An 11182-nucleotide genomic window follows, 5' to 3' on the forward strand; every position below is an offset into this window, starting at 1 on the left:
AACTCATCTTTCTATATCATCTACAAACACCATTATTTATGGTAGAAAGATCAAATCTATTCTCGGAATCAAATCTTTACTCTGCCTGAAAGGACCATATATATTACAGGTCTGCATTTTTCATTCTTTGGAATTTACTACTGGACTAATACTTGTAAACAATAACTTAAAGAATTCTGGACAGTGAAGGTCTTAAGGCATGTTTTAATCTTAGGATTTCTTGTTAAACTTTTTATTCCTTTAGCAGTAGCTCTCTTAACAGAAGAAATCAGTGGTATGTACACAGTCACTTCCCAAGTATTCACCATGGGAACCAGCTGCAGTGAACCAATCCCTGCTGAGGCTTCCAGAGCCCACCATCCTCCTAGTCTGCTCTTTCCTGGAGGACTGGCTCCAGGTAGGGTCTGTCAAGACGAAGGACACCCATTACTTGCTTTCTGCCCTGAAGGGATCAATGGATTGAAGAGAAGGGTCCATTATAGTTTTTAAAGTTGCACTTTTCTAATCTTGACCGGATCCTGCATGACTGGAATTTTCCTAAGGGATGAAAATTCCTGTAAAATTTGGGGGTCTCAGAGTACGTGTTCTTGTGTGCTGAGCCTTCTAGAAATGGTGTCTTAGTCTCCAGTTCACTGTGTTGATAACATGTCACTTAGGCAGTTGGCCATGACCTGGCAAGAACCATTTTATATTCAATAGTTCTCCTCTGCTAGGTGGACTACAAGGAAACTGTGAAACCAGAGAGCACATCACCACTCAAATCAGTGAAAGAAGAATAAAGTGGAAATGGATAATGATGTAAAGTACGTTTCTTGCTGGAGCTGAGGTGGTCATCATCCAACATGTTGAAAGTCATTGATCTCCATGCGTTCATCACTGTCCGCATGCAGTCAGAGTAACTTTTCAACAATAAATCACCTCTCTTCTGTTCACAGCCTTGTTCAGGACCTGACACCTCTCTCCTTTGTTCATGCTGCTCTAGTCACAGTGATCTCCTTGCACTTTCTTGAATATGTCAAGGGGGTTCCCATTTGGGGTTTTGACAGTTGTTGCTCCCACTGCTTGAAAATCTCATCAGCCTGTTAACCACTATTGCTCATGCCCTCACTTCATTTACGTCTCTGTTCTAAAGTTATCCTGACAAAGGAGGCTTTTTTTTTTTTTTTTTTTTTTTTGAGATGGGAGTCTCGCTCTGCCGCCCGGGCTGGAGTGCAGTGGCTGGATCTCAGCTCACTGCAAGCTCCGCCTCCCGAGTTTACGCCATTCTCCTGCCTCAGCCTCCCGAGTAGCTGGGACTACAGGCGCCCGCCACCTCGCCCGGCTAGTTTTGTATGTTTTAGTAGAGATGGGGTTTCACCGTGTTAGCCAGGATGGTCTCGATCTCCTGACCTCGTGATCCGCCCGTCTCGGCCTCCCAAAGTGCTGGGATTACAGGCTTGAGCCACCGCGCCCGGCCCTGAGTTTCTAAATAACTTTGGCACTCCCTATTTATACTTTCCCTTGAATTGATGAACTTTTAGTCTTTATAAAAAATGGTCTGCAAATAAGAGAAAATGTGTGAAATTTAAAAGTTAATTTGAAAAAAGAAATAGAAAACATGCAACTCTCAGCAGAATTAGGACTTGGGAAAAAGATGAAAACCTGTAAAAATACTTTATGACTTTGGTAATTTGCCATGATCTCAGGACGTGAAGTTACTGCTGGATATCACTTCCCTGAACATTAGATGCAAGAAGAAACACTTCAATTAATCCAAGATTAACCTCCAGCTTCACATGAAACCATCTGAAATCTAAGCATACACAAAAGAGAATACAGGGAATACAGCTATCTTTTTTCCCCCCAAAATAATACCACAACGACTACTATGTGCAGCTAATATGTACTGAGTATTATGTATCAGGCACTATCCTAAGCATCTGTACATGTATTTTCGAAAGTAGCTGAGGTATTATGAACAATTCTTATCTAGTTGTTTTTAGGAATTCTTAACATGATTGAAAATGGTTCACACCCACTAACAGTAACTACTCTTAACTATTTACTGGATCTGGATCTTCCGAGAGCTTTTCTATTTTCTTTTTTTTTTTTCACCATTCAGACTGCGTCCTCTCCCTCTTACTCTCGCAGAAGAAGAGAAGAACTATCATCAATGGCAATGGGCAGTTGCAGGGAAGCAACACGCTCAGGGGAGGATGCTGCGCCTCCTCTTTGTGGTTTCTGTCGCCTACACATTCCGAGCAACTTCTCTAGTAACCAAGTATAGAAATGATCACTGAAAGTATAGTCTATTTTCTAACCTTTAATACAAGTGATGTACATACTACACATACTTTTCCGCAACTTTGTTTTCTTCATGGGATGGTCCTCTCATGTCAGCACACATGGATCTCATGTCATTCTTGCTCACCTCTGCACTGTAGTTCTGCGTATGTGCATTACATTATTTAACCATTCTTTTTCTGATGGGAACTTAGGTTATACTGTACACAGATCCTTGTGTACACCTAGGTATTTTTGTAGGATAGAGACACCAAAGCTGTTTCAAAGCATATGTACATGTTAAATTTTAGTAGACAATGCAAAACTGCCTTCACTTTTCACTGAAAGAATGTTCCTACTTAGTATTAGCAAACTTCATACTTTTTTGCCAATAAGAGGGAAAAAAGTATCACATATTTGGTTTACTTTACACAAAGTGACTTTTTAGATTGACCCACTTGGTTACAGTCTGCAGGATATGCATGTAGGTTACATTCTTAATGTAAAGAAAAATTATTTAAAATAGAATCAACTGCATGTTGCATCCCTTTTTTCATCATGCATACTGATGGAAAGGAAATACCTATGAGGTATCCCCAGGAAACCACAGGAAAGATTTGATTACACAACACAGTCAAGCTAGTTCTGCAGGAAACAGCAACAGGACTTCTACAGTGGAGCAATGTACATGTCACTTTGACCCCAAGAAGGTACCAGTGACAACTAACTACCTCAACCTCTTTGGCTAGACAGGACAAGATGCCAAAGAGCTCTTTCAGGGCCACAAACTTGAGGAGCCCAGTCGAAAAGATTCAAGAGGAGGTCCTCAGAGAATTGGTCAACAGCCCTCACAGATGCCACAGCCACAATCAAGGGGGAGAGTTTTGTTCAGGAAGAGGCACTTTCTAGAACATGTTTGTACACACCCTCCAGAATTTCAGGCTGCCATGCTGCTAATATGTTTGAAAGGTTCACAGACATCAAAATGGCTTTGGTGAAGGCATCAGCTCAGGGTGAGCTGTGTTGTTAGTTTTGGGGGCTATGAATGGTGGAGGGTGGGGAAATGTTTTCCAGAAATGCATCATTCCTGTGGAGAGCACTAGTTCAAAAAACCAAATGAAGTATCTCTCATTCTGGGATGGCGACAGACACTGCAGAATTCCATTTGAGAGTCACTACTTCCCAGTCAGGGTTTTGCACACTGTAAACAGTCAGTATTCCCTGCTGAGTAGTTCGTTTCCCTCTGAAAAACTTGCCTGCCACAAGCACATTGCAGCTGGCGTGTTAAAAGCAAGATCAAAAATGATTCCTGGGCTATCCAGGCATCAGAAATCCTGCAAGGAAAAATAGCATGCACATCCAGGGTTTGAGGCACAATGGCTGAGAAACAGGCTCCTTATCACCTGGATCTATACTTACTAATTGTGTAACCGTGAGTGAGTTCCTTAACTTGTCTATGTCTCAGTGTCCTAATATGGAACAGGGGAACAATAACAGTACTTATTATGGTATGTGTGGTTGAAATGAGTTAATGCAACAGAAGTACCTAAAACAGTGCCTGACACATAGTAAACACTGGTAGGTACATGCAAACCTTATCAGCTATCGTCATCATCATCATCATTATCATCATCCACCTGCATCTCTGAATATATACTATAGGAAGATTAAATAAGATGTAGTTAATTTGCTATTTTCCTATGGCAAATAAGTGTCAACTAATAACATGCTAAAACATAAGGAAAATGGATGCTCAGAATATTTTAAATTTATATATTTTCAAATACTTATGATTTACAATTATAAATCTGATAATAATTGCAAATTATTTTATAGTTTCAGTCTAAATTTGCTAATATAATAGGGATTTGGTCTGAAACACTTTGCTACAGCATTTCAAACAGGCTGAAAATTAAATATTCCTCCTGTTATACAGTGAAATGGAATACTGCTGGAAGGTCTAGTTTTTTGTTTTAATATGAAGAACTTTAGTATTAAAAGACAGCCACCTGTCTGGGAGATTTTACGGTACACAAACTGGACTAGAATGATTTTAGAGAGATTTCTACTTGTAAATATAGAAGTAACATCTAAAATTATTTATTATGAAATGTATTCTATAAAATGGGACCTAACTTAAGAATTTTACTGGAATTTAGGACTGAAGCTACTTTACATCCCATTATTGTAATCACCATATGGGATAAAAACAAACCACAGGTTTGGAGGAGTTTCTTAAAAAATGAGCTCATGCACTGTTCTAAAGTAGACAGTCTTCATTTCCTTACCAGATTTTAAGTGCCCATTTAGGTGAACAGAGCTGATTCAGCTTTTCACTTGAAAAGCAAAATCAATCAGTCTGTCTACATAATAGCCAAGTTTAAGAAAAGGTGAGCTATCTCTGAAAATACAGACTTTTAACTGTTCTGTCTAGATTAGTTTTTTTTATTCAGTTCAAAAGTTTAAATACTTATTTTACCTTGAATTTTAAAATCTTATCTGTGTTACAGCTATAATGTTTCCCCAATGACACTTTTTACTATTTCTTTCATTTGCATTATTCTAATATATATCCAATTTTAAAGAAACACACTCATTGAAAAGAGAAACACAGATGATTCATTATAGAAAAACAGTTAAGAAGTGAAAGTAACTCTTTACCAATAATCCCCTCCCATCACCCCAGTATCCACCAGTCACAGCTTGGGGTGTGTCTTTCCAGATCTTTTTCTCTTCATATATATACCTGTATAGGTATGAATAATGATCATCACATATAGTTTTCTTTTTTAAAAATGATTTTATTTTACATACTCTTCTGTAATGTTGCTAGTTTCTTTTAAAATTTCTCTTTTACTAACATCTTCCCATGTCAGTAAAATGGATTACCTCAATCTTTTAATGGCTGTATGGTATGCCATAGTTCTCTATATTTAATAGAAACAAGTGTTAGTAAGACACTTTCATTTAGAGGACACAAGTGAATGTGTGTTTTAATACAAAGCACATTATTCTGTGTAAATAGTAAGACAACTTCCGACAAAGGTCAACTAAAAGTTAATCAATTAAATCCAGCAAAAACAATATTAAACACTTTAAATTTTAATATCAATAGTATTAAAACTCATGTGCTTTATCCATCTTAAGTAAATTAGAGAAAATTATATCCCAAATCCTTTCAAGTTAGTACCTTCCTTGCTACTACTAATGTCTTTAATATCTACTGGAAAGCCAAAGTAGTTGAGTCATTACATATGTTGTCCAGTTCTATGTACATGGTGCTTGAGAATTTCTTCATTCTTAGCCATGAAATATGCAATGTAAAAGAATACACACTGTAATTTTTGCAAAGTAATCATTGATTCCTTAGTCAGCAATTCACAATAGTGTTTAATTAGTATTTCGTTCAATAAGAGTCATTTTTATATATATAAAAAAGCATAGATTTTGGAGTCAGAAGGCTATATCTGCCTGATAAACATCTACTCATCTTTGAAAGCTCTGCTAAAATACTACCAGTTCTCCTTTCCTCTATGCACAACTGCCAGCTCCCTCCTTTGTGTCCCTCTTATCATGGCACTGGGACTCTTCTGTGCGTCCTGGACACCCTTTTCTCATAGCGTTTATGACAGCTCACTGATTGACCTCTCTGTCTCTGCCAAGCCAACTTTAAGGCCCTTTAGGGCAGGGACTGCCTGACAGGCCCAGCATGGCATACAGCACAGATAAACGAATAACTGAATGAATTGGAAATTTTCAGAGAAGTCACACAAGTGCTTAAAAAATATTTTACTTTGTTAAATTGAAGAAGTCCCATTTTTTGATTCCTATTTCTTGAGTGGCTTCTTTTTTTCTAATTTTGGAATTGGGTACTAAGATTAGCCATTTATATGCTAAAAAACAGTCAATTAAAATATTTTCTTTTCAGTTCTAAAGATAAACACCATATAGTGTTGTAAATATCATCATTAAATATGACTGAAGTTTCTATTGATTTTTTATCTCTTTAATAAGTATGAGTGGATAATATGCTTTTTAAAAAATACAGTTTATTTTTTAGAGATGTTTTAAAATCAAAGCAAAACTGAGGAGAAAGTAGAGTTCCTATATTATTCCTACGTCTGTATACACACGACCGCCTCCACTATCAATACCCTGCACCAGGGTGGCAGCTTTCTGATAAATTTACATATCATTTACATTAGCGTTCACTCTTGGTTTTGTACATTCTATGGATTTTGACGAATGTATAATGGCATACATCTACCATTAGAGTATCATATGTATCACATAACATAGTGTCACTACCCTGAAAATCCTTTCTCCCTCGACCTCTGGCAACCACTGATCTTTTTCTGACTATAGTTTTGCCATTTCCAGGATGTCATATGGCTGGAGATCATATAATAGATAGCCTTTTCAGATTGATTTCTTGCATTTAGTGATATGCATTTAGTAATATGCATTTCTCCATGTCTTTTCATGGCTTGACAGCTAATTTTTTTAATACTGCTGAATAATATTCCACTGTCTGAATGTAAGAGAAGTAACATGCTTTTAAAAAAACTATCCCTTTGGTTTCCACTTAAACTTTTTTTCCCCGTAAAACTTAATCAGATACAAAAATAGCATTAAACAAAATAGGAACTCCTTGTTTTCTTAAAACATGTGATTTACCTTCCATATTGAGTTCTTTGTTCATTAAATAGTCTCAGTGCAGGATTAGGTTTGAGAGTAATTACTTCAAAGAATTTTTAGGAAGGCATCAAAGAAGCTGCAGCATCCATATAGCCCTATGTTAAGATGTATATATTTTAACATGTTTCAGAATTTATTGTAAGATAATGGTTGGTAATCATACATTTGTAAGTCAGCCATGAGAAAAGTAGCTGCTACACAAAACGTTTAATATTTTGGAGTTGAATGTTGCCACCGTTAGCAGGCACAAGAGCCCCTTGTTTCCTACAGGAGGAAACTGAAGTCGAGTGATGTGCCCCAGACTGCACAGTGGGTGTGGCAAAGGCAGGAGCCCCCACCACCTGGACTTCGCTGTCTCACCAGACGCAGTCCCACAGGGACAGCTGAGAGCAGTGCTTCTCAAGTGTCCACACTGACACCCGGATGTTATTTGCCTTTTTCACTCTCGTTTTCTCATGAACGTATAGCTGAGTTTTCCAGATTTTACATGATCTGAGATATCACAGGTAGAAGCAGATAGAAGAATCCAGTTGACTTCTGTTAAGCCAGACATCAAAGAGGTTGGCATCATTTTTCATAAAAATATTTTTTATGTTAACATATAATGGGTTCTTTTCAAATAAAATAATTTAAAAATTTCTCAGTTTAAATTTCTAATATGGCAAATATTGATAGTTATAATTCACTATAAACAAATGTTCTTTGGGTTCTTCAATAATTTTTAAGAGTTTAAAGGGGTCCTAACATTAAATAGGTTGAGAATTATTCACTTGGAATCTTAATTCTTTGAAAAAGCAGACTATATACTAGTGTATATATGTATTTGTGCATGTGTATATACACATAGTGTGCATATAAATAAGATATATATAATACAGATATATAGTATATATGTAGCTTAAGATATATACATCATGTGTGTATATATCTTAAGATTTCATATATATATTCCATATTTTAGGGAATTATACATATTCTGTATCTTTGCGAATTTTGTTTCAAAGAAACAAAAGCAAGCTAAACACAAGTGCTTAGGGTTGCTGAGAAGAGACTGTAAGATAACCTTAGAATCGACAGGATGAGATGCCATTTAGGATGGGGAAGAGCTAACTGTGAACTAGGAAAGGGAAAGCCAAGGTAACAAAGATGAGGAAAAGGGTGTGAGGAAGAGGTATGGGAGTGTGCGCCCTGGCTCTCTGTTCCAGGAGCAGACCCTTTAATCCTCAGTGCAGGCACAGGGTCTCTCTCTGCTTTCATCATTCAACAGTTAAGGCTGCTGGGACTACAATAGGAAATTATCAGAGAAGTTACCTGTTCTTAAGGGCCTAATGAGTAAAAAAAGGATAAACAAGAGGAGTGCAGATTATAAAATTCTGTGAAGCTAAAAGGGTAATAATGTGAGAGTGATGGCAAGGAGGCTGTTATACATAGGGAGGTCAGAGGAGGCTGACCTGAATGATGAGACCACGCAGGCTATGTCAATATCTGGAGGAGGTGCCTTCTAGGCAGAGGAAATAGCAAGAACAAAAGTCCTGAGGTAGGAATAAGCTTGGCCTTATTAAAGGAAGAGAAAAAAGACTAATGAGCCTAGAGAATTTGAGAATGGCACTTCAAGAATGCAAGTCTGACACATTTAAGAGGATGTCATCTATAATGTGACCTCTAAACAATGGGCAGATTTGCTACCAAAAATTATGTATCATGGTGCTTTAACATCAAATGCCCATGGTTCCTTAAGGAGGTCCCCTTCTGGAACCAGTGGCACTGGAATCCCAAGAAAAGTTAACGGTCCTTTAAAATAAATAGAAGTTTCAGGATTTCTACTGAGCTACAGGAAGCCTAGCCTCAGTTTTCCTGAAATCTAGGCTACCTTCTCTCTAGGTACTGGATCGTAGGAAAGGTTATCACTGTGGGATATGGGAGATGCAGAAAATAAAGAGTTTTAAGAAAGAAAAAATACATTTCATGATTCTGTGCAACAAAGGATTTCACTAAATCAGTGGTTCTCAAACTGTGGTTTGCAGATGCCTTTCCTTTGAGAAGTCTACGAGATCAAAACAATTTTCATAAAAATACTGAGATATTATTTGGCCTTTTCGTCGTGTTGATTTTGCACTGATGATGCAAAAGCAATGGTGGGTAAAACTGCTGACACTTTAACCCGAATCAAGGCAGGGGCACTGACATGCACTCGTTTAGCAGTTGCTATGTTCTTCACTGCCATGCTGGCAGTGAGCAAAACAACAGAACAGTTTCACTTCAGAATATCCATGATGAAAAAGTTATTAATCAAGGAAATTTCAACCCTTGAGTACACATTGTTTCAACATTCAGTGTGACAAAGTGGGAAGTACGCATAAAACACTTCTGTATACTGAAATCTCATGGTTGTCTTGGAGAAAAACACTTGTAAGATTGACTTGCAGAATGAACTAGCTGCTTTTTTCACCGAACGCCATTTACTTGAAAGCATAACTGAGAGAAAAGCTAGTTATCTGAGAGATACTTTCTTGAATATGAACAAAGTTAAGCCTTTCCAGGAAAACAACTGACAAGATTCATTGTCAATGATACGTTCAAGCTTTTAAGTAAAAATAAGAATTTTGGAAACCTGTATCTGGCTTCTCAACACTAACTTTTTTGAGGAGACCAGCAGTAATATTAGCAAATGTGATATTTTAATATTGTTAAATGCAAAGTGACCATATATGGACAGCCAACATAACTCAGTGGACCAACATTCTCCGAAGACCAGGGCATAATGTTACAAAATCACGGGCAGGTGAAAGACCCATTCGAAGTGCAAGATACACTGGTGGATTTAATATAGCAGTAAAGTTCATGTGACTGCAGATTCCACATTGCAACTAACCTTTAAAAAACAATCACATGTTGAGTTTTGGTGTAGTGTCCAAGAAGATATAAAATTACCTGAAAAGGCCATTAAAACATTCCTCCCTTTTCAACTACACATCTGTGTGAGCAGTTACATTCTGACCATATCTTCCAACCAAAATAATATACTGCAACAGATGAAAGAAATGCATAGCTATTAAATTCCACCTGTCTTCTAGACAGTAAAGAGATCTGACAAATGTCAAGCGATGCTACTTTTCTCAGTATTTGTTCATTTTGGAAAGTATTTTCATAAAATGTTTCTACATCAATGCAAAATGAGTTGATTTTAAATAAATAAATCAATATTTTAAAATGCTCAGTTTTAATTTTAAAAGACGAAAATATAGATACAACCTTCATAAACAAAACTCAGGTTTTCAATTTTGATAAGATCATGAGACCAAAAAGTTTGAGAACCACTACTTTAAAGACTGAAAAGCATTTGGTAATCAAAAATTGTTTGTAACCAAAGGGAAACAGAGAGACAGAGAGAGAGTTTAGAAAACCAGTGGGGCCAAAAACCAGATTCCAGTAGATGAAGAGAGTGGGAGAGGTGACAAACTGGATGAAGTGTCCTGGAAAAGGATGGATTGGACAGTAGGTGGAGAAGATACAGAGAGAAGGAAGGGTTTTTACAAGAGAACAAAATACACTTCCAGGCGGAAAAAGAGATGCCATAGAGAAGGAGAAGTTAAGGATAAAAGAGAACGTTATCTAAAGAGCAAGGTCCAAGAGGCGGTGAGAGAAAATGAGATGAAGGATGGAGAGGAAGAGGCCTGGGCTTGGAACTCAGCAATGGTCAGCTCATCCTCTGATGAGATGGCTCAACTTCATGTGTGCCCCTGACACGTGTAAGCCTGTGTAACAGTGCACACCCCACTCTAAGAACACAGAACAGATATGAGATCTGCTCAGGAAAGCTGAGCTTCACTTTGGTCTGACTGTCAGCATAAAAAAGCTTGTCAGTTTGCCTGTTTTTAAAATGAAGGACAGGAAGTAGTAAGTCATAACGGAAGGTCCTTTACAGAATCAAAATTTTACAACTTGTAATTCTATAAAAATAATGCAGTAAGGTCACTGCTTAAGCAAAAGAACTGATGCCATTTATCAGGATGAAATTAAGGACTAAACACACGAAGTGGCATAGCTAGTGTCATTATTCAACCACTGTTACTGAGTGGCTACACTGAGGGTATATATTTTTTAAACTAAAAATTGGGACAGAGCCCAACAAAGGTTTTATTTCTTTTTTTTGGAATCAGTGAATTTATTTATTTGACAAGTCTTTAAAACCGTAAAATTGCCGGGTGCGGTGGCTCAAGCT

General features: G+C 37.3%; 1 protein-coding gene across 1 annotated transcript in view; it reads right to left on the reverse strand.

The window, feature by feature from the left end:
• Positions 1-11182, reverse strand: part of WDR7 (WD repeat domain 7) — a 407408-nt gene that overhangs the window by 78729 nt on the left and 317497 nt on the right. The window contains exon 25 of the mRNA XM_017890454.1: positions 1699-1792. Coding sequence (XP_017745943.1) covers positions 1699-1792 — 94 coding nt within the window. The remainder of the gene's footprint in view (positions 1-1698; positions 1793-11182) is intronic.

This window comes from Rhinopithecus bieti, unplaced genomic scaffold (genome assembly GCF_001698545.2).
Source record: "Rhinopithecus bieti isolate Rb0 unplaced genomic scaffold, ASM169854v2 scaffold_17861, whole genome shotgun sequence".
In the NCBI taxonomy this organism is placed as follows: domain Eukaryota; kingdom Metazoa; phylum Chordata; class Mammalia; order Primates; family Cercopithecidae; genus Rhinopithecus; species Rhinopithecus bieti.